The sequence below is a fragment of the Ptychodera flava genome, chromosome 4 (genome assembly GCF_041260155.1).
Source record: "Ptychodera flava strain L36383 chromosome 4, AS_Pfla_20210202, whole genome shotgun sequence".
NCBI lineage: Eukaryota > Metazoa > Hemichordata > Enteropneusta > Ptychoderidae > Ptychodera > Ptychodera flava.
In genome coordinates this window covers 34718710-34743680 of record NC_091931.1, presented here as the reverse complement: position 1 = coordinate 34743680, position 24971 = coordinate 34718710, and the positions used below count along the sequence as shown (strand labels likewise).

The 24971-nt window shown below is 40.4% G+C and overlaps 1 protein-coding gene across 4 annotated transcripts in view; it reads right to left on the bottom strand.

Moving 5' to 3' along the window:
• LOC139131549 (homeobox protein CHOX-CAD-like) overlaps positions 1 to 24971 on the bottom strand; it is a 35816-nt gene that overhangs the window by 5646 nt on the left and 5199 nt on the right. For 2 of the 4 annotated variants that reach the window (XM_070697641.1, XM_070697642.1), the window contains exon 2: positions 12911 to 13201. In XM_070697641.1, coding sequence (XP_070553742.1) covers positions 12911 to 13201 — 291 coding nt within the window. Of the gene's footprint in view, positions 1 to 12910; positions 13522 to 24971 lie in introns of those variants that run through there. The other 2 variants (XM_070697639.1, XM_070697640.1) reach the window with 2 other exon arrangements.

The following is a 24971-nucleotide window of genomic DNA, read 5'->3' as shown; positions in this document are numbered from 1 at the left end:
TTTGTTCACAGCGGGGAGGGGACAGTTCAAGGAATTTCTAAAGCTACCTTCGTTCATTACGAGAGCGCGAGTTCAAAACGCAATATCCAAGCAGTGTATTTGTATCACCTCCGCCTTGTTAAAAAGAGAAACCGCGCTAAAATACAGGGTATTTGCTAATATGTCATTATCAAAAACATGCATTTTTAAATAAATCACTACGTTCGGAGAATTTCTAGCAGGCCGATAGTATCCCACCCCTCCCCTCCCCAAAATCTTAAATTTATTCGGGGTAGGGATAACCTATTCAATGGTTAACCCTGCACCTAGTGTAACAAAGATTTTTCAGAATTTTTTTACATATGCAAAATAAAATTTATGGGGCTATTATATCTGTCGAGGCATCAGGTCAGAACGTTTATCAGAACGATAAGAAAAGAAGGACTAGCTATTTTCGCTGAGTTCGCCGTGTGTTCATTTCATCCGACGGCTAGATGTCGAGTGTGTGTGTCTGTGTGTGTGTGTGCGTGAGTGAACTTGTTCTTTCCTCCACTGCTCAAAAGTCGAGTCCACTCTATCGGTTCTAATCAGCAACGTACTAGACCCCTCACTTGAATAGATATCAAAATCTCACGAGATTGTCAGACACACTCACTGAGTTCAACATTTTATCAACATTCCGCGCGTTGGCCAGGTTCCCAAAAACCCTCACAAGTCTAAATGAGGGGCTCAGTGGCCATACTTTGTCACGTTTCTGTAATCAGACCACCTCAACAAGGTCACTTTGACCAATCGCACACATCGAGAACCGGGTCACATTTTCATTGATGACATCTTTATATTCTTGGCAAAACTTGATTCTATGGAATAAGATTGTTTCGAATAGATACGGTTGGCGCAGAATGACAATGACATTGGCGTCAGCTACTTGACTAAGAAGTGACGGCGTGAAAATTGATCAGAAATCGGCATATTTATCTATCTTTCACCAAACTGTTACTTTTACGTCATGAAAAAGATGACAACGTAATCACGTGACCAGAGTTGAAATATTTGGTGCGGCAGTGAGCGCCAATACTTTTGCCTGCATCCCTTCATTGGGCTTAAGTTAGCAATAAACTGAACCTCGGTGAAAAACGGAACCGACATTGAAAGATGAACCACACCACTCTCAAACTGTTGCCGCTTATAAGAGAACCTTAGAGATTGTTTTCAGATATGGTGCCAAGGGTTAGAAAGTTGTATAGTATGTTGACAGGGAAGAGCGCAAGACAGTCGATTTCAACTTCCAATGGTTAAAGCGTGCACGACGGGCAGGCCCTACCTTACACAGTAACTACTTTGTTTCCAGTCTCGGTCTCTTAAACAGTGCGACCTTTCTTTGATTCTTTAATGAGAAACCTCACACTTAACAAAATGGCGCCACGAGACTGAGCTCACTCAAGGGTCAAACTAAGTTGGTCAAACTCTTCGAGTTAACTCTCAGACAACGAACTAACAGACATGTCCAGTATCTCGACCCGTGACTTACCGTCGTCACTTAGACTCTGACAAATTTAACGACACAAAAAAAAAACACTCTGTCAGAAAAATGAATCTTCCACAAGAAAGCCAGGAACTGTGAAATCCCTATTCAATAGGCCGACACTTCTCACGCAAGCCATGAAAGTGCGATCAAAATTACGATCAAAACTTTCGCGTTGACCGCTAGGCGTTATCAAATGAAAGAATCGGACACAAAGTGCCAGCGATGGCACTTTCCAAATTGTAAGGTTGACATGATCATAGAAAGTTGTTTAATATCATTATCTATTCATCCGCAAATCTGGATGCGAGAAAGAGTAGGACAGCGGATCGAGGAGTTCTTATGCGGCACGAAGGAACCACACTGAAGACCTGACAAGTACAATATATATCCCACTATTCACGTGAGGACATGTTTGTGCGGCACCGCAGTGCAAGCAGTTTATTTTACAACCTAACCTGTTCCAGCGACTCTCAAGAATGACGGGCTATACAGGACCGTGTTTCTAATTAGACGGCACATGCCTGGTTGATTTTCAACTCCTTGCCCGCCTTTCTCCTCCTGTTTAGACGCCATTATCACAGTAAACCCAAAGTAAAGATCAATGACTCTGTAAGTGCGGATGTAACTCATACACCAATCGATGGCCAGGACGTCGGAACCACCTGTTGATTCCAAATGCACTGTGCATGTTGACGATATATGATTTCTGGTTGTTGACCGGTGGGATCGACACTTCACCAAAAATTAACGGATATTCTATTAGTGTCGAATATGTTTGAGTGTTCTTCAGTTGAAAACGAATGGGAATGCAGCCGAAAACTTTGAGTTACGGACGGTAAACGATCGCACAGAAAAACTGGCGAGCGCACAAATAAACTGGAAAAAAGTGATCAGCTGCGCCTGTTTGTTGCACACGAGTTGAGAATCGTGTTTTGATTTCATTTGATTAAAAGCTACAACAATAAAAGGCTTATTCCGAATTGTACTTCTCTGATAGAAAAAATATTGAAAAATAGAAAAGAAAGCAACGAAATGATGTTGATGTTGGGCATTTTTAATGCAGGAAGATTTACTTATAATTTCAGGGTATCGTTCAGCGAAATTGAAAAGTGTACTCTCTTTTCCAGCATGTTGTCAGAGACACATTTCACCGATTGTTTTAGAAAGTCTTTGGGGACAACGTCCGGCTGTTGTAGGATAATGTATCATGCCATATTTAACAAAGGTTTGCGGTTTTTTGTCTTGCCTATCGCGGTCGAGGACTCTTGAAACTTTACTTGTACTGTTTAACGTTATCACCGTTATTTGCCGTCGATTTTCTCAGGCTCTCTTTTTTTCTATTGCGCTTTCAAGTTCTTTTTCCCCCGAGTCTAAAACTGCGTTGAAATTCACCCGCCTCGGTATTTATTAGGCTTGTGTAGGTAGGGTAGGTTGGTCCCGAATGTTGTAATTGTAATTTTTATGTGGGTTTGACCCGTTAAAACTTAGCAAAATCCTGTGTGGATTTTGAAAGAGCGAAGAAAGGGTTTTAAGGTCAGAAAGTTTTACATAGCGTAGGGCGGGACAACAGAAACATACATAAGCTTACTTTTTATTTGGCCTTCTGGAAGCGTAGAAAGCATAAAATCGATAAAACATAGCATTATTCCTTTAGTTTCTATGCCATGAAATGAACAATTTCTCATATGAAATCTAGCGAATCGAGCTCCATGTGTCTATAAAGTATTAGTAACTACAGAGGGATTTCGACTACTTAAATGATAATCGCTGTCAACATACTGTTTTAACATTTTCCTTGAATCACCCACACTTTTCGTCAGGACCCAATATTCTGCTACAGTTGTAGAATACGCTGGTTTTTGTTGAATTTTAAGAAACAAGAAAAAGCGAAGGACCGGCTAAAAATACCTCCCATTCGGAGTCGTTAAAGTTTCACCGTCCGGTTTCGCTTGTCAGCGATGAAGCCTGTCTACGGTCAAATGTACGAAAATGTTTCCACGTCAATAAATGTGCGTATACTGGCAGATATACAACCGCCATAAGAGTCCCAAGCAATAAAAGAAACAACAGAAACGGGTCGGTAAATTTGAACACGTTTGCACATTTCTAGGAGAAAGTATGCATATTATATGCAGATATCGTATGAGAAAATATAAAATTTACACAATATGATATCCTGACAAAAAAGTAAATCAAAGTTCCACAGAAGTCTTATCTTCACAGAAAACTGAAGTTTAATACTTTGCATAAGACATTCCATCGTTCACTTCACAACATTTGAAAAACCTATTTCACGTGAGCACTTGGGAATCTCAGACAATACGAAACTCAGCCATCGACACACTGTGATAGCTAACAACAGGAAAACAAAAACAACGAAAGTGTGTTAGAGATTTTCTTGAGTAACAGAAATTTCCGTACCGTGTGTAAACCTGTTCTTCAACTTTCAATCCCCGTACTGATACGATAAATCAGCTTTGATTAAGACTGGCAGAAAATCCAAAGATCAGTAAGCGCAAAGTAGGTGGGAATCAATTTCTTTCTTGGGAAAATTAGTGTTTCCCCTCTTTAGAAATTTCTTATGCGCTGAAATTAAGATGGTAAAATCACACTGAGATATCGATCGGAAGCTGAGAAAAACTCGGAAGGAAATGTGAATTTCACACACAAGCACCTACAAAACCAATAATATCACGTCAACTTTCAGTAGATGTTGAGACTGAAGTTGGAGTGTATTCTTCCCCTGGCAAAAACACGACTGGCGAGCTTATTTCAGAAGCTAACTCTGACTTCGAATTAATTGTTTTCCTTCTGGGCAGAAATCGTAGCATGCTATAACAGTCGCATGTGCAAATTTGTTAACTCGCGTTCAGAATGTTGGTATCTCGGGAAATGTCGACCGCGTCGGCTATATTGCATCGCCACGCCCGCTAAAAACATACTCCATGTCGGCCATACAAATCAGATTTCTAGTGTAATAGCCAAGACAGAGTTTTAAACCTTTTTTTGTCTTCGAGTTTTCAATGTCACATGGGTAAAACTAAGATGAAGCGCAAATAGAACATCAAATGAAGATATTATGGACGTTTATGTTTTCAAATAAATGCGGAAAATGAAATCAAAAACCTTCAGAAGTTTATAATTTTTCAGGGAGATGAACAATCGTGTCTGATTATCAAATGATTTTATCGCCATCTTTCCAGGAAAATATCAACGTCATTTTCCGCTGTTGAATTTTGAGCTATCATGTACATCTAAGGCATCAAGGAATGGTAGAATTCCCCGGTCTGCTGTTTGAATCAATTGCAAAGAGACGCCATTAATGTGAGCGGTGTCGGGTAGAACGAAAACGTGTGTTCTCTATGAAGGGCTGAAAGTAAATGTACACCGGGCGTCGTCAGCCAAATCACAATGCTCTTACACCACAATTTATCACATTCATTTTTTTCGAGTACAATTTTTTAGAAGCGACTTTCAAAACTGTTGCAAGAGAAATATGCTCGACAGATAATGGTGCCATTCCAACAAACTCAACCACAATAATTTCGTTCAATAAAACCAAACGAGAGTTTACACGGATTACACTCTCCTAGAAATGTCTTCAAAACTACGAATATGACAGGAAAATGACGGATGGCAATAGCACTAGAAAGAAATAACAAACTTGAACTTAAGCAACCTGATTTCGTTTTACTTGCTAAACGATCCTCATCACCAATAATCAATTTGAGACCCTTTTCATGTTAACATTTTTTGTTGCGACTTCGGGAATCCATCAGAGACTGCGACAGAAAACCTGATGTCAACACTCCAGCCAATGATCACTTTTAGTGCATGAGCTGTACCTTTTATAAATCGCCTTTATGAGGATTTCACTTTTTTGTGAAATTCTGTCCGACCAAAATCACACGAAGCGTACAACAACAACAACAACAACAACAACAACAACATGTTAGAAAAACGGTCGTTCGCGGCACTTTTGGAGGGAAGCTTTTAGAACACAGATTTTCAAGACGCGAGTTTTTTGCACCCTTAGCGAATATAACAACAACACGATTGGAACTAATTTGGGAGAACAAGATCTTCTAATAGTTCAAATTTGTCAAAAGTGTTAGGTACCCTATAGCTGAAAGCTGCAATATTACAAATTACCTATAACAATGAATTGCAAAAGAAAAGTACAGATAAGCTTAAATTTGCTGATCAAACTAACATTACTACAATATCGTGTTCAACATAATATCAACTTTCGTACTTTCTTTGATCAAGATTTATTTTCGGCTAAGACAGTCACAATTATTTTAACTTGATTTGGAAAGGAAGCTATTCGATTTTTAGTGTTTTGAAAGGACAATCTCTACATCATGGATTGAAGGTCAAACAGAGAGAAAGGGCTTAAAACGGAGCGGTTGATCAAGCATTAGCGTAAAATTAATTGACTGACTTTATAAGATTTTTAAAAATACAATCTTTTATGAATCATGCTTGGCCAAAGATATATATATATATATATATATATATATATATATATATATATATATATATATATATATATATATATATATATATATATATACATATATATATATATATATACATACATACATACATACATACATACATACATACATACATACATACATACATACATACATACATACATACATACATACATATAGTAACTGCAAGTACAAGCAAGAAGTCGATTTTGTAAAAAGGGAAAAATTGAAAACAGAATTCACTGCTTGCAGTGTTATCACTTTCGTCGATGTTATCATGCCGCGAAAAGGACAAAATTTACTGGCGCGCTGGGTTCCGTAGATGACAAGACTGTTTTACAATGGAGGTAAAAATTCGAGAAATTTCTTTACATAAGTTCGCTGGAAAAGAAATTCCTATGATTATCACACCGAATAGAGCCCTGTTCTATTTCAGATTCTTTGTTATTTATCGAAGATCAAGTTGAAAACACCGACTTAAGAGTAAATGATCCGGGAACGAATAAAACCGGGACTGTGAGGACTGCGGGAACGGCTAGAACTTGGAAGGAAAATGCCGCCTGAGCACCCTGTAATAATGTTAAAGGAGAAGAATATTCCTCGGTTGAATTATGGTTCAAAAGGAGAGTCATAGACACCGCAAACTGAGGGGTTTTGTGAATTTTAGCTTTAAAAACAAACTGTGTCAAATCACTAATTCAATACCAAAACTTCTCTTTCGACCTTGCATTTTCAAAGACCCTACAGTTGTGTCTTACAAGTTTAGAAAGCTACATGATTTTTGCTGATTAAGGTTCCCTAAGACCGCCATTAGCGAACACGGCCATTTCAACAAAAATGTTTGATTTTTTGTTGTGCTTTACTTTGGTGAAAAGAAACATTAACTGTGTATGTAAATCAAGGAAAAATGGTCAACTGTTCATAAGGCGAAAGCGTAAGAAATGGATAATATGACGGAAGAAAATTATTCGTTTTACACCGCTCGAAAGCGCAACTTCCTCGTCACGTTTCCCGCTTGATAACAAAGAATGCGGCTGTGACACCGAGAGCCGGACCCATGTACGCAGGAGAGAGCGGAGTGGCGGCAAGGCCTCCGATCTTAGCGATCACTTTCCTCCGAATCTTACGTTTGCATGAGATTTGTAACCAGTGCAGCCAGGAAATTTTGTGCCATTTTGTGGCACATCCGACATACGCTTTGCATATGACGCAAGGCAAGTTTCAGGGTGGACCGATCTTTTTACCTGTCAGTGACGTTGACGCAAACGCGAATCTCCTTGATCTGTCTGATCAGACGTCGCCCGCACACCTATCCGCGTACTTGTACCAGCGGCATAGCTATAGCCTCGCTTCCAGTGTAAGGTCCATATCCTGAACAAGCAGCCGGGCCCCTCCATTTTGTCTCCAAATGGCGTCGGCCGTTTTTTTTTCTCGTATCTCCATCATACTTCTGTAAGTACGCCAAGACGCTAGGGAAGGACACGAGTGATTTGGCAGTGTTTTCAACACTCTGTCATTCCGACTACTGTGATGGATGTAAGCCTCACAGACTAGCTTATGTTCTTTATTTTATGACTCGACTTTACAACCCTCGTAAAAGTTAGATTTCCGCAATTTATTTTCCAGCCAAACTTCAGAGGCCTGTGATCACATTCGCGGACTTTTCCAGTCTGCCCTGACTATTTAAACCAATTAGGTTTTATTGTCACTAATAAAACACATTTAATTTTTCACCAATGCGTCTGCAAAGGGCTGACCTCTTTCAAAAGAAATCGCTTGGGCCAGACATCCTCTTGTATAGCTTCTATCACCAATGCCCTCCGCGATCGGCGAAACAAAAAGAACGAAGCTGTTTTATCCTCGTTGTCAAATTAGCCGTTGAATGCAGCTAAATAACCTTAGAACAATTTCCAACATAGTTTCATCCAAAATTGTGCCGCTCTATGCACAGAGGAACTCCTATCGGCCGACGAAAGTTTGGCGCGATTTCCGTACGGTGATAGCCTAAGTGTGGTCACGTGATTATTGTTTGGGTCTGTGCACTCTTGGGTGTTGAGACAATCAGAGATTTTACGTTTTCGTCGGAACTTCTTGAGGCCATCCAATGGCTAAATTGTAAGTATCGATCGTTCTCTGGGCGTGAGGATCGGAAGGATCACTCATAAATATGTTCTAATGACCGTTAGCGAGGGTAAAATTTGTAATTTTTTTAATTGATCGCGCGTGGCACGATGCCATTGCAGGATATGGCAAGCTGATGTTGTGGTTATTTGGCGCTGACAAATTTCTGACTACGTTGAGCGTACAGTTGTAGAACCATGTTCAAATATGTTCAAATTAATGCCTAAACACTGAATTTTTTACTCAGTTGCTTTCTCAAAATTTCTTAAGTTTTTATACCTATTCAGATATTACATACAAACATTTTATATATATATATATATATATATATATATATATATATATATATATATATATATATATATATATATATATATTCCAATTACTATAATTAACGCATGTCTTCGGCAATAATACTGAACTTTAACGTCAAATGTCAGCGTACGAGTGAGACAATATTTGCCATTTATTTGCCTTGCCATTTTACTTGTTTTATTATCGATCAGTACATTCTATTCTGATACTTTCATAAACTGGTAAAATTTTCCTGTAATGTTGCTATAGAAACGACTAAGAAGCCATCAACTTAAGTAATGACTGTGAAGTAAAAACGCGGGCATGCATTCGATTCCTTCGATGACACTGTCTCTGGGGGAACACACGATCTGAAAACGGCCAAGAAAAGTATGATCGGACGAGAATTCAAGATGGCGTGTTTGCTGCCGATATGGTTTTTGAAGTTGGGATCGCGGGTGCACGACATGCATGTTGACGCAGAAGAACATCCGATGTAAACTCTTATACTTTGTCGATGAATATTTTAAATATCCTGCTTATGTTTTTCCTTATATTTTGAAAGAACGGGGAGAATGCTGTTGTCTGATTTCTGGTATAAAAAAATTGTACAACACACTTGGATGAACGGATTCGATTGCTGTACTCTGATTCTGAAGTCATTCTCCAAGTATATAACAACCTAGTCACCTGCCAAGTAATGGAAATGCCGAGGTATGACCAGTGTCTTACTCCATGGAATAATAATTTCGTTTAACGATTTTCCTCCTATTCACTGGATCACTTCTCAAGTGTAAAAAATAGACGAAAGAGGAATTATTATCAATGGCCTAACACTCATACAAGGCCATTGGATGCAACTTATTTACTATTCCGGTGTCATGGAGGGCTGAAATTCTTCTCTTGTCGACGAAATAAAGGGAAAACATTCGGGAAACATCCAAGCTGTGAAATCACTCCAAAATGCCATGACGGGTCATATTACGTCTGTGCGTCAAGAGAGAACATGGTCTTTTGTTCTCTGCACTGAAGTCCTGTTCGCAAATCTGACGCAGTCGTGTGATATTTTTGTGTCCTTGTTGACGTATGCTCGACGATAAAAAACATAAGAAATGCAGATATCTTATCCCAAAACGTGGTACTTTAATCATCTCCCGAAACAAAAGAGGATTGATGCAGCAGACCGATTTTTTTTCCTGCCACTAAATATTCGTGCGAGAGTCTCCCATTATAGAATTTTAAATTTCAACTGTCTTGTTCTTCTACGGCTTGGAAACACTGATGCTATCGCTCGAGTTCATGACAGTCAATTTACATCTAAATTGATATTACGTCATCCTGAATCCTAACCGGTCTAAATGTGATTTTTCCCCTATCGTGATAAATAAAATCGCCAAGTATACGGCAAAGTTATCGATGTGTATCTAATGAACGCACGGCGGCACGGCTTCCATTTGTGCGTGGGTACTTTCAATCGCGCCGCTCTTGGCTTCCCTCGCCCCTGACCATTGAGAAGATGTTAATGTCTAAATCGTCCTTTGGTTCAAAAATTTGCAATTGCTGGAAAAGGGGGCTTTGTTTAATTGACTATACATTCTAATCAAGGAACAAAACGGTTGATTGGATTACTTGGAATGACACGACCTCCCAAGACTATCGCGCCTTTACATGATTTAAAAACAGAGGCGCCACGTCTACTGTCAAAAATTATTTCACCTTTTTTTCTTTTTCTCGTATCCGTCAACAAGGATCACGAAAAGCAAGCCGATGATTATTCAGCTCCCCAACACTTCAAATAAATTACTCAGGCAACGAAAGTATTAGGGCAAGCAGTTTCAATATTGAAGTGATGTGTCTATCGAAAATTTACAGTATTCACTGGTCCCATCTCTTCCTCAACAATTCCACCGCTCAGTTGAATAGTGTAAATTGCTGATGACTAAGTAAATTTGAGTATCTACCATATTAAAATTGTGAAAAGTTCTTTATGCTTTCGAAAAAAATCACAACATGACAAGGCGAACAGCGAGTCCGTAGGCATGTAGGGCTTAACAGTTTGACTATGTCAGTTTACATATAAGCAATACTGGGTAATAAAAATCACCAACAAATACAGATCGAAAATAAACCCAACGAACTCCGCTAGTAAAATACAGCTTTGTTTCCTCAATTGTTTTATTTCCCGTCATTTGCCACATAATTACGCTTGCTGAGAGCAAATTAGCAGAAGTCCCCTATCAAACCATATTACACACACCGTAGTCAAATTTTATGGTCGTCGATCGAGCGCTCTTTAAGCCTGGTGAACAAAAACAACGCGAACTTGCATCGTGGGATCGTAACACATTTCTCTCGGGATACAACCGGCAGCCTTAGGACGAAATAATAGGCAACTTATTCAAGAATACATGTGGTAAATCTATCGAAAGGAAACTTGCATGTTGTTTCATTGGAAAGGGTGAAATGGCTAACCAAGTGGCTGACTCAATTTCTGTTTGTAAAATAAGCAAGAACTTACGTATGTATATGCGTTTGTGTGTCCCTGATTTTATGAGTGGTTGCAAGACAGTAAAAGTGCTATATGTAACTGTTGTAAAAAAATCTGCTACATGTGATATCTTTATGACACTGGTTTTTCACTTGGTTCCTTGAAGTTCAAAGAACTTGAACACCAGGATCAGAAAAGCCTACGGGGAACAAACTAGCACTTAAGTTTATAGGCATGAAACAAGATGAAAAATAATACATTGTTACAACTAGGAAAGTGATAAGGCTTCAATCAAAGACCATATTTGAAAAGACGGAACAAGACTGTTTTCTCCTGGCAGAAAAGAAAAGAAGTGCGAAAATAGAAATCCTGTAGACGATATGTAAGGAGAACTGCCTCTGTCAGGTATATAGATCAAGTGTTTGCTGTATTGAAATAAGCACGATAAAATAAGAATAGCATATGGCAGCATTGGCGTGACTGAAATTACCGTTAATCTGTTTCTGTGTAATTATGTAATTTCGAAGGTATAAAATATATTATATTGCATTAGTGACAGAAAAGCGGAAGAGAAATTTCGTTTGCAGTAAATATTTTATTCATGGTTGTAAAATTGTTGTCACTGCCGGGCGTGCTTGTACGTGGTGCTTGCTGTTTCAATGGTTGCTGGGCCTATTGGTGTAACGTGAGCAGTCACGGCGGTGCACATTGTTGGACGGCGTGCAACGCAACAACGAAGCGTTCATTTGCGTGGACTGACGTTTCGATATGTCTGAAAACGTTTTTTTTCAAAACAGAATTCATTGTGAAACTGGAGAGAAGGTACACAGCTTTCGGTAAGAAATATGTATCGGTCAGAAAATTGTCTAGCGGTATACTGAACACGCGATTGCTGAGCGTTTTCCTCCACCAGCCTACCGCGGGCCCGTAGGAATTCGCAGCGCGTCCGAGTAGCATAGGAGTCGACGTCGGTCAAGCGGACCTGAGGCGCAGCGCAGGAAATTAATTTACACAAACTTCTCTTCTTCTATACGCGGAATTTCACAACATACTGTCTGCAAGAAATTCAAAGAGATAGTCACTATGGTCTCGTTTCGTAATTGGAGATGAGTCACGCGTAATCAATGTTGTTGTTTTCTTCCTGTTGTTTATGTGTTTGTGAGCGTGCGTGTAGGACAATTCTGCCGCACGTCCATACGGCAGGATATTGTTTGTCAACAACGTCCCGCAAGGGAGTTGGCTGATGCTATCGTCGTAGCACTGGAGAAAAGTTTGCTCTTCCCGTTGTTGGGAGACAACACAATGACAGACTCTGCAGTATGCCCTGCAGTACAGCCATGCTTACACCGCAGAAGTGATACAACCATGTCCGACGAAAAAAACTGGACCACAAACACAAACACAGTTTCGCTATGCCCTACAAAATTCTCAAAAGCAGCGTAAATCCCTGTAAATTTCCCGATGATACCCCTGCTACGCCCGCGAAGTCATGTCTCGCCGTTCAAAATTGCATGACTGAAAATTTACGCAAGAAGCATGACTGAAAATTTACGCAAGAATTACACCATGGCACTCGCGAATCACTGGGAGACTATCTCTACTTACAGCTATCTCAGTCACTCACTGCGGCTAGAAAAGGGCAGATCACAGAAAAAAAGTGCCCGATAACGCCCGGTACGCAACTCTGTGTAATCTTAATAACTTCAGCCGTCCAGCATTATCAGACTCATTAACACGTTTATATAGACCTATAGTTTAATACTGAGCACTAAATATTGCCCTGTATTTGGTGGTCATAATCGCAAATAATTTAGAAACTACAAAAGATCGCAGTAAAGTGTCATTAGCAGGAAATGCTCTACTAAAAAGCTAATAAGAGGGTCAGAAGTCGACGTTTTACACAACTAGTATTTGACTACATAATTACAAAGCATCTATTAAACCATTCCGAGTTTTCAAAGTAATAATTCTCGACAATAAAAATAAAGTAAAGAGAATTACCTGTCTGTGGATTGGCTCGGTACGTTGCTGGCTTCATCCACTCGTACGGGTTCCTCTGCGTTCGACTGAGGCCGGTCATGATGACCGATGTCGGCGAAGCCACCACGGACGGCTCGGAGCTATTCGGCGATGTGGTTCCGTTGGTTGCATAGTCGGTCCCCGTGGTGGGTGTGTTCAATTGCCCGGGAACTGTGGCCCCTGCCGAGTACGCCTGCCAGTCGGGATGGGCCGCCGTAGAATACGGTGCCGTCCACGACGGAGTCTGTTGTTGAAAGGAGTCGGCGTTCACCCCTGAAAATTGAAATTGTCCATAGTCAGCCGCAGTATTACTGTATTGGGACTGTTGCCCGTAGTTGTAGGGGTTGAATTGGTAGTTTGCCGTTACGTTATGCCGATACATTGTCGTGGTTGGTTCGTTTGGGTAATGCTCTAAGTACATGGTGCGAAGATATCCTCAACAAGCCCGATCAAGACACTCCACCATGAATATTTTGGGCAATATTTCTTCTCAAGATCTGACTTTAACGAGCTGCGCCGAGGTGTGAGTGATCTATATGCGTTCAGACAGTGGCTGCCTTATGGCATGATGGACGATTGTTTATTTAAATTTCAACGAGGGACCTCCATGACGTCACCCAATCGCGTAGCCACACTTCGCACGGAATTTTATGCAAATACGTCTCACTTTTCCCGTCCTATCACGAAGTACAGCATTCAATAACACTGGAGCGAGATGCGTGTGAATCTTGCGGTTCGATGAAACTTTCTTTTCAGCCGCTTACAAAGCGCACCGAACAAGGCTCGGAGCTTTTGAAGTGCAAGATTACGGTATAATTAAGCAGATCATTTTAAGTTCATGTAAATAAACCTCTTTGTTTTACTTTTCTTAAGAGCTAATCAACTTATGTAAATTGCATTCGACAATCGCCAAGGTGTGAAACGGATTCGATCACACCGGGCCAATGTGGACGCGCTGGGTTGTTTTCTCCGAATTCAAAAGGAAAAAAAAAGCGACTGCGATGAACCGCTAACTTGGAAACAGAAAAAAAAAAACGTGCGCACACACATAAACACTGGATATCCTTATTAATGAAACTATTACTGGTTCTGTCTGCTGCGCAAACAGAGATAAGTGGCCGACAGCCAATCAGCCGACTGAGCGACTGTGCTGTCTTTACTCAGATCAAATGAAGGCTGCTGAACAGCGTGTAGAGAGTGCCATTCTGAATTTGCCGAGTGCAAATTGACAAATCCAGCCCCATGCTGTTCGGTACAACACTAATTTTAACAGCTCATATTTGATTGGTAAATATTAATATAATGAGATCAAACGGACGGGCGCGTTTTTCCGGCGCAAGGGAAACATCCAAGTCGCGAGCAAATGTTACTTCTGGATCGTCGCATCACGCAACCTCTCAGTCGCATTTTCTCCATGCGTAAACAGAAGAACATCGCTACGGTGAAGTGTGTGGTCAACACAGAAAGGAACGCGCAAGTAAACCGATGTTTACGCAGATAGACGGCGAATTCCTTAACTTTTTTTTCAAAAATCGACCCGCCATTTACGAGCAGTCTCCGAAGATGCCGCCCAAAACATTGTCCATATGTACTTTCTTTCAACGGCCGCTCGGCGCAAAATAGAATGCGGAGAGAAATGGCAATTCTCTTGTTTCCAAGGCTATCACATTTCAACCGTCGACGGTGTGGTAATTACATAATTAAGCTGTCGTTACCAGCGACCGTGATTAAGCCTACCTAGTGTACTGCAATCATAGTTGAAAGACAGATCCAAGGGCACTAAACGCAAGAGGCAGGTTTCCTAGGCGGACGTTTGTATCACTTGCCGCGCTTTTTTCAAGGAAGACATTGTTTTCAGTTTCAAGTAGAGACAATCATGGTACGAATGCCCCTGTCTCCCGTTGTCTTTTCCCTGGCAGTTGCTGTCGGTATCCAACTTCACTTCAACAGTCCCAAATCTCTCTCTCTCTCTCTCTCTCTCTCTCTCTCTCTCTCTCTCTCTCTCTCTCCTCTCTCTCTCTCTCTCTCTCTCCTCTCTCTCTCTCTCTCTCTCTCTCTCTCTCTCTCTCTCTCTCTCTCTCTCTCCCCCCCTCTCTCTCTCGTGTCACAAAGGAGTACGTTCTAGTAGGGTGCTCGTTCAACCGAGTTCAATGACGTCACATTGACGTTTGCCCACATGGAGGCACTGACTCCTGCTGCCTGCCAGGGCTCAGTACGTAATCAATAACGTGATTATGAGCTTTGAGAGATCCCCCCTTTTCCAATTAATGTGCTGAATGGCTCCGTGATACTGTGGATGCACTTCAATAAAATGACGATTGGGGCAAATTTTGAACTGGAAACTTTGTCCTGCCTCTAACAACGGAGGCTCATTAGCAATTACAGCTCACGTCGCCGTCTAATAAATGTTGCTAGTGCGTGGCACGGACTACAGGTGTGTGGCTAGATTTTGACAAAGTATCTTTTTTCTGTCGGTTCTAAAGCTTAGAAAGTGGCAGCTCTGAACAAACACTATTTCACAGGACATATGTTCTTAACCTACCCGCAAAGACAAAGTTTCATGATACAGATACACATACAGTGCCTCCTACTGGACACAGATTATTCGGCATAAAAATATTGTTTGTTTCCGTTAATATCCAAAAAAGTCGGGTAGGTCGGTCGGGAACTATTTTAATTTTATTTTGGAGGATGTAACGCATCACAAAAAGCAAAATACGGCAAAATCATGCGTGATTTTTTTAACATGCGTGAAACGTGTAGGGTCGGAGGGTTTTAAGTAGAATAGGTCGGGTCACAGGAAACACAGATATTGTTAATTCTTACTTTGCCTTATCCTACAACATGATGCAAGTTTGAATGAAGTGGGTTAATTTTTTATAAGAAGGCGATGCTTGTAAGCGAAGAGTTGATTACTAAGGCAATAGTATCACCACAGGTGTTACTATCCAGAGCAGGGGATGTTTCAATAGGCACTATTATCTCCACGGAACGAATTTTAAGGTGACTTCTTTTGTCCCTTGCAGTGAGCAGTGGCTTTCGAGAATGTCATCTACGCTGGTTTGAGCAGCTTGGCTTTTTGGGAACACAAAACGGATGATATTCTAAATGTTCTTAATATTTCCTTCTGTTTGATTGGACTTTGAGCTGACGCCTTTAAGCCAATCTTCTCTTCTTTGCCAATTTGGCCAATATCAGGAGAAAGATAATTTAAAATTTTGCCAAGGCGCGCACGCACGCAAGCGACGAACGGAGAAGCGAGGCAACCTGATAGCATTCAAAATCACGACGGAAATGGTTAAGAGGGACAGAGAATCAAAAATTTGACAACATTTCAGCGATTTTGTTCTACAGAACAGTCATTTTCACTCTAAAGTATGTAGACATACACAGTATTAGCCATTCATTGCTTCAAATACGATGCAAGGCGTGCAATATGTAATGTTGATGTTGACAAAATTAAGTCCGACACAAACTAAAATTCTGCTGTTAACAATGACAATGGACATCCCACAGACAAAGCATGCAAACTGCGCTGACATGATTAAATCTCGGCATATTGGCATGATGATTTCGGGGGTAGAATTACAAGAAGTTATTTTATAAAGAGAACAAAAAGAACTGTAAAATACATTTAAAGTGTTGGTAAATAAAGCAACAAATTATGGGAAAGTATATCCTGCGAAAATTGTTAATTTTCGAATTGTTTGAAATGAAAGGTGTCAAAGTCACAACTTCAAATTGTGTTTCTATCGTTACGCGGTATTTAGCATTTTGCTAACTTCTTCACTCCAAATGCCCCACTCCTTGCAAAGACAGTATGTTGTTTGTGACCAGTGTGGAACAACTGAGTGGCTTACATCGAAGGAAAAGGACGAAATTTCCACAATCTTCGTTCAAACCATTGCTTTTTGGTCGAGTAATTTCTCGGTGAACGCTAAGCCAATACAGTATAGTCATGTGACTAAACTAATACAGCATAGTCACGTGATAATGCTTCGTCCTATCGTTGCCAGGAACAGAGCTCCCCTTTGAATCCGGCTGCACGCATACATCCATGTAGCAGAGTGTCTGTCAAATTTTAACCATCAACTATTCCATTAATCAAGTGAGTTTAGCAGCCTCATGGTGATAGAATAGCTATATACAAAATAATATCACATTTCCCTCACTCCTCTTTGAGAGAGAAAGTGAATTACCTACTGCCTACAAATCAATTTATCCCCTGTGTGGAAAAAATCAGGTGTTTGTAATCGCAGTAGTACGCGTTCCTTTGGTGATCTGGAAATTGAATAAAGATTGTACATAACGAAAATTGTTAGGTTGTTAACTATGCCAATATATTTTTAAATATTTCACTGAAAATTAGTAACTTTTAAGATGTCACGTTGTCCCCCCCTTCCAGGAACGTTCGTCATTTCCTCAATCTTCGACAAAAATAGCGGTATCAATATCCAAGGCGCCCAAGCTCCCAATCGCGCAGTTTTTTTCTGCGTTGTCTATTACTTTTTATTTGTGAATTTGTTTATCGTTTTACAGTGCTTAAAGAGACGGCGTTAGAACGATAAGGCACGGGAAAGTCGCACGTTTTCACTGTCTGGGGGTGCAGATGGGCGGGCCCGAGGACGTAGGGGGAATAGGAGCCGCTATCGCCATCGATCAGCTCCACAAAACATTAATAATGACATGAGGTATCTGCGTGTCAACACTGTAATGATACTCAGATATGGAAAGAATTCTGTAAACACACACACTGGCGCTGCTCCGGCTTTGTAATCCAACTACCTACTCATGTTCGACATGAAAACTACAAGCGTTTGTCAACATGGCGGTCGCAACTCTAATGTGTTCAGGTCAGCGGAGTGCGTCCAAGTCAAATAGACGACAAGATAGGGAGAGATTGGCCGCACCACCGGACAAATTTAATTGTTTAGGCATGCTAATTGATTTATAGGTTGTAAGGTGATTTCGCTGAAGGGGTTAAATCTTTGCGCGTGATCTTGTCCTGTAGTAATGGTCTACCGTATGGCAAGAGTGAAGGTCTGGTTACAGATTTGTAGGGGGGAGGGAGGCTGTCGTTCAGTACAGCGACTATTCCACGTTTTGCTAACGAGTAGAATGCAAAGTTTTCAGTGCAGTGGAGTCCATCTGTATCACTAACCACCATTGACCATGTCAGCAACGCTCATGAAGACAGATGCACGACTGGCCACTTTCGTCCGTTGAAGCATCTACGTTTTCTGTGCTATTACAAATGAGTAATAAAAATGTACTACAGTGATACGCCACTGCGGTCGGTTAAAACCAGGTGATAAAATGTTCGGCTCGGCTTAGAAGTGGTCGCGTCATCCTGTGATGAAGTCACAGGTGATTCTCGCCTTCCTTGCCTTGGCCACATCGGCACCCTGAAGTTTCAAAAACAGAACATTTCACAGGTTTTCCTTTTATCTTTTCACAAAAGGCGCCGCCAAAGGGGGTTCAAGGGTAAAGGAATTTCGTGACGATGAAAAACATGGAGACCTGGAAAAAAGAAATTTTGTCAAGGTTAAAGAATCTGAGGATCGTGACTGACGACCTCATTATGATGGTTCATCCTGGAGAAGCTGAAACAACACTTAGCACTAATAACTTTTCTACTAATTTGCAAACCAATGTTTCAAGGTTAACCCGAAGGTCGATGTGACAGTTTATCTCTTTATATTGGGTTTGATGCGTTTCCATATTTCTGTTTGAGTATATGCCCCCGCCCGCCAAACCTGTGTCGAATACCCGGATGAAAGTTTATATTTGATTTATTTGAAAGCAACACATAGAATCGATCGCCGTATTCAAGTTCTAGCCATCAATCTTTTTTCGGTCACGGTACAATATTTAAACCGTGGGCTACATTCCGCAAATCTGCAAGCGGTCGTACTTGGTGTGCGCATATTTTGCCCACTCTCCTCAGCTCGAATAGTTAATGAATACGTGTCCTTCAGAGGGTTAATTCGCTATCGTTTTATCTCCAGTTCACCTTTTACTGCAGTCGCATTCTTTAGTCGCCCTTATTTTGCCCGACCCAGAAATGATTCTCTTCGGATATCTGATACGGTGGTTCTCTTGGTACACCACTGCTTAGGCGAGAAGAAACTGTCAAACATCCGTTACATATGGTTTTAAATCTCTTAATCTTCTACCTGCTTAGTTTTGTTAAGAAATAAAAAATATTTCCATCTCTCTCGTTTTTCTTGTTGAATCTTTTTGAGAAGTTTGTGATATTTTTGCACGGTGTCGTCTTTTTATGTTTATACACAAATAGAATGTCACATGATTGACCCAAATAGTCGGACAACTGCTATGTTCGAGAGTACACGTAGATACTACAACACTCGAATGCAATTACTGATCCGCGCATCAGAGATATTTTTATAAACTTGGCTGAGTGCCAATAACTGAAGCTGTGGCCTGCCTCTGTCCTGTCCCACTCGCAGTATGACCTTTATGTCAAACCAGAGGTCCAGGGACGATATTTGAATAGTTGTGCGCCGTGCAACATATCAAGGTAACACGGTATGGGTGTTTACTCACAGCTCCCCGTGTTTGCTCTTCGTCTGAAAAATCACTAGCGCAGTTTTTGCGTTGCGAAGCTCGGGAGAGCCATCAGGGTAGCCATGGTGACATTGTGTCAATAGCAGAAGATGTAACATTTAACCCGCCGCGATTTGTGTAAATTTCGACACCGTGTCACTCTCCAGGAGCAAAATATATAGCCGTGCTCACAAGAGCATTCTTCCGCACAGTAACCCATCGTGTTCAATTGTAATGGGGGATTAACTTCAGATGCGATGTACATTGTATTTTTTTTTCATCTAGAGGAAAGAGGTCACTTTGGGTCGCCGTAAACAGCTCTTAAATCCGCAGCAATTGACACAGACCCTTTCGTGTTTTCCAATATATAAGGAAGGAAGTGTACAAAAACAAAAAAACACCTTGTCAAATATGAACAATACTTCCGAGTTGTAAAGTTTTACTTTTCTTCAGTGCAAGAAAGAAAAATGTGTTAGAATCATAGCGCAAAAATGGATGCTAACTGGAGCGAAAATGTACGCAGAATATAAATTTCATAATTGAAATATTGAAAAACATCCATAAAGCAACACTTTAAATCACCTGAACATTTACCGTTATCAATGGTCTCAGCTGTTATTCACCTTAAAGCTTCTGAAGCCTTCATTCACTTCAAAGTGTACCGTGAAAGTCATTGCAATGAAATTATTTCATTCAAGGTTCTCCAGTAAAAGTCAAAGCCATGTGGAGGCTATGTATAATAAGACGAGTCACTACCGGGGCGTGAAGTTCTCGGAGTCAAACCGAGTAATCTCCGAAGTTCTTTATTTCTTTCAATATCGTGTTATCTTTCATTTGATTGTCTTCACTCGTTATTAGCGGGAAGCAAAACAGCAGGCAAGCTGCATGGCTTTCCACTCTACAGGTAACTGATATCAGCTTCCAGAGTTTTAAGGAACAATTTTTAAACAGCGGTGTTGCCATTCAGTATAGGGTCGCAATTTTATGATATTAAAAAGAAAAACGAAATTACGGAATGGCATGTCATGCAAACACTTCTTCAAGTTACAGTGACACATCTGACACATCTGACAACAACTGATCTAATTGAATCGAATCGAAAAGTTCCTAGACTTTGGTGCGGGTAGACGCAGCAAAGCAGCTCAAGTAATCCAGTCAGCAGTGAAAGAGCTTTTAGAGAATTACCGGCCACGAAGATGACACCATTCTGAGGAGAGAAATTGAGGGTGGTGGGATAGTGTGGAGTTTATCGTAGCGAAACAATCAAAGACATGATAGAGCTCAGAGGATTTCCGTACTTGTTAACACCCCGAAAACATCTGGCATTCTTGCTCACACGCTACCAACATGCACTGCGCGCTGGTAGCTGAGGTCAAAACTGAAAAATCAAAACATACGACAATTCCGTTGAATTCTTGAAGACACTTACAATTAGTTGTCTCTCGCGCCATTGTTTAAATTTACGCCCTGACTTAAGGGGAAAGTTTATAGTTCAGTGGTATAAAATTATGTAATTGACTTGGCGGGAAACGCAACTTTGTGGCTCTGTCGTCCCCTATCCATTTCCAGCTTGTTACTTTTCTATGCGCGGATTCAAGATAGCCACTGAATATTACAAGATTTCAACGAACTTTAGGCTTCCCACTCGAAAAACGTCTTTGCAATGAAAGTGTGTGATTTGTGAATGAAGACCAATAGCGTTATGCTACTCTCGTATTCACAAGAAGCGTGTACGAGTGACATTCGATTTTCAAACTTTTCAAATTTGAAGTGTAAAACTTAAGCGTTCGTAGCAATGGAATAAAGACCTTAAATTGCCAAAACCTAGTAATTCTTTACAAGTCGAAATCAGAGTCAATTTGAGCGCTTATACACGCTATTTACTTGAAATATGGCTTGTTCACTGCGCGACGCACTATGTCCCGCAATTCTCTTTTAATGGGGATCACTTTAGATGAGGGGGAAATACTGTTTTATAGCCGTGGTGATGACGTCTGTCATTAAGCTGGTGTTCATAAACCGCTTTCGTTTTCGCTTTCCTACATTCGAACCATGCGCCGAGTCTGACTCAAAACTGCAGAACGTCGGCTTGCGCTGAAGCGAACCGCGGCACACAACTTGAAGCTTCAGCGTTCCGATGACTTGGCTGATTAAAATGGTTGGCTGCAGAGCGAGGGCAAGCGCTGAACACCACAACCTTTAAAATGTTATTCCCATAAGATGAATTATTCGTTTCTTTGCTCGAGTTTTGGAAATTTTCGTATAAGCTTGCTACTTCTGCCCTTTAAGACGACCAAAGACGAACGCAGCACTTTTCCATCACTAATACCGAGTATTTTAAAATGCCTGTCCATGCTTTCACATGTAAATAGAAGCGATTCATTTTGTGCCTCTTATATCTCGGTTTCGATACGGCGAGTCTTATCCGCTACATTAAAAAACATCTTTTGAAAAGGGGTTATGATTTTGTCATGAACTAGAAAAAGGCCACATTAATCAAGCATGACTGACTAGTTCTTCAAAATGCCCCCCGAAATTATCATTTTAAATTCATACTTTTCTTACTCTTCAACTATGACCACCTTCCTTCCTCCCCAGCTACTCCTATATAACTAAGAATATGGAGACTAGTCTCGAGTGAGTGAATTAAGTAGTGCAGTCATGTTCTTTTTGAATCATAACTAGACCAAGCATGAAGACACGGCTCATTTCAAATCTGAAACTCACGCAACTTTGACGAGGCTTATTTTCACTTTCAATGAAAAGTGATCCCATAATTTCCTTTTTTCCGGGCATGTCATGTTGTTGTGCGTTTTTCTTCACCCAACAAAAATAGACTGCTACAATCACAAAACACTATTTTGATAAAATTGTACTTTCTTTTGGTGAAAATTCTCAATTCTTCGATTACTGTCTGATTCTCAAATAGTTATATGCCTAACCATATTTTTTCCTGACAGTTTTTCCTGACCGTTTTCCCTGTGTATTTGGATTTTTTGCTCAACATTTGCTTGAAAATGTTATCGACTGCCTAAGGAAGTCTAACTGTGATATTTCGCCATCTCTATCTACGGATAATCAGTGGTGGGTATATCAAGGGTTTTTATTACAGAAAGCTGGCTCGGGGAAAATCAGAAGGTGTCAATTTACAGCCGCCTTGTTTCAGACCCCCGCTTGCGCTAATTTCTTTGCATCACGTTCGACTTGACAGCCTTTGGCAGAAGTGAAATTCTGGATTTGTTCGTTTGAAGAAGTGAAAGACTTTTGAGTTGTAAATGTTGACCGAGATTTCCCCTGGAACATTGTAATTCTAGAGTAACCAGGAACCGAATGACGCCGTAACTGAAGATGAAACAAGAAGTGGGTTATTATTATTACTGTTTGGATCATTTTATATCAGTTTTATAGAAAACAAAATTATAAATGATAGCCCCTTGGACATTTTTTACTCAACTCTCACCGTTCATCTCGACTCCGTGAAGCCAAAGTAGTTTTGCACACTGGTGTATCGCTGCTAAGATTCATATTCCTATTCCGGGGGCACGGTAGACTTCCTTATTTGTTAAGGGCGAAAAAACAAACAAAATCGATTCAATATCTGACGTTAATTTACGGGAAAATTAGCATAAAATATCTATTTTAGGGCTTCAGCTTTTTAGGGGCAGCAAGGAATCCTCCCCTAGATGTGATAATATTCTAGCTGTTGATGGTGACGTCTTTCCCTCTATCTACACGTTCACTTCAGTTTGTTTGGGTTTTTTTACTTCATTAATGATCTAAAAATGCAACATAGTCTGTTATGAATGCGTGTAATATTAAATGTTGTTTTTGACAACTGGCATTTTTGTCGGGGAACTGGAATTCATTTGTCGACAGCGGCGTGATTGCACATTCCGCACAATGTAACGTTTGCAAGGCTGATAATTTGTATTGCGACAAACATTAAAGAGAAGAACAAGAAAATCTGTTTAGCGAAGAAAAATAAAATACCTAAAAAATTGACAGCTATTGTCTGTTTTTCTGTTTAATTTTCAGTTACCATTGGCAGGCAAAGAATAGAAACATCGCCATAGATGTGTCCTCTGGATAAAAACGACTTTGTTGCTACCATAAAAACGACCCAAAATCACTGCCTTTTGAGGCTTATGTTCCGGGAAAGAAACATTGCAAGTACACACGATACAATGCTCCGAGACTCTACGTCTGCTAAGTCGAACAAACTGCAGGATAAACAATCCGTCAAGTGCACTGAAAGTGACGGTATAGGCGAGTTTTCCTATTGACCTAAATGATGCGGCTATAAATTTTCAAGCAGCCATTAATGTAAGCACGGTTGAAAGACGGAGTAATGGATGGTAATCTTTTAGATATGGGTCTGTTAAAGGATTGAAAATTTGTCACAGTTTTTGGCTCTCGATTCCTTTTTCGGTTTTTTTTTTTAAGTTTGGGTATCGTGTTAGTCTACAAGATTAACTATCATCGGGGTGTTCACTACAATTTTCAACCGAGTTGGGTGTTTTACCTTGGGGAAAAATCGAATTTTACAAAAACATGTACAATTGTAGAGCGAAATTAAGCAAACAGCATTGAACACTTTTTTTTCCTTGTGCACTCCTGGTCGATACGTTTAGGCTATATTATTGCTTGATATGTGGAGGTTGATGTTGTTCATGGATTAGCATGTAGTCAAACGTTAGTTCATTTTCGGCTGGTGGTTCCCAACATTTCTCAGTAGCCTGGTTAACTTAGCTGATCCAACTTCCCTGACTTGTCATTTTACTTTGCGCTGTGTGAATATGCCGAGTTAAAAAAAAAGAACGCCACATTTCAGCGGCTTGGGTATGTAAAAGCAGTTACTGTAGAAATAGGAGCAACATGAATAATGCACAAATGCGGCCCCGCAACACAGACAAGCAGACGTCTGAATACGCTGACACTTAAGCGGTCGCCGTCCAACGTTTCAACACTTAGGCTAGGTTCCGAGCTTCTGTACGGCTTTTTTCCACCGTGACAAGAAAGGAAGCGCCCTGTCACTAGTATCATAATTTTTACGTCGTAAAATTGCCAGGTTTGTTTGACAACTTTAGCAACAGTGAAATCAAGGGTTTTAAGCTTATATGAGAAGTTTTCGTTCTATTTGGTACAGATATTCAGATTCTTAGCCTTGTTGCCTTTAACAGAATGTGTACCAACTCTCATGAAAAAAGTTCTAAGGGACTGGTGGTTGTCTGAAAGTGCCGTAGTTTGACCAATCGGCAAAACCAAGACTTCGAAAGTCATACACAGACTTTAAAAGTGATTAAACGCAACAATGAAACGCCGTTTCTTCATTTTATCCAGACATTCCACGTTCAATATTTAGATCTTAAACTTTAGAATCAGAAATGTGTAGTGCTACCGTGATACGCAAAGGATGGTGAACTGTGTACGCAATTGAGGAAAAGAAATGGTATAACACAGACTGGATCAATTTATT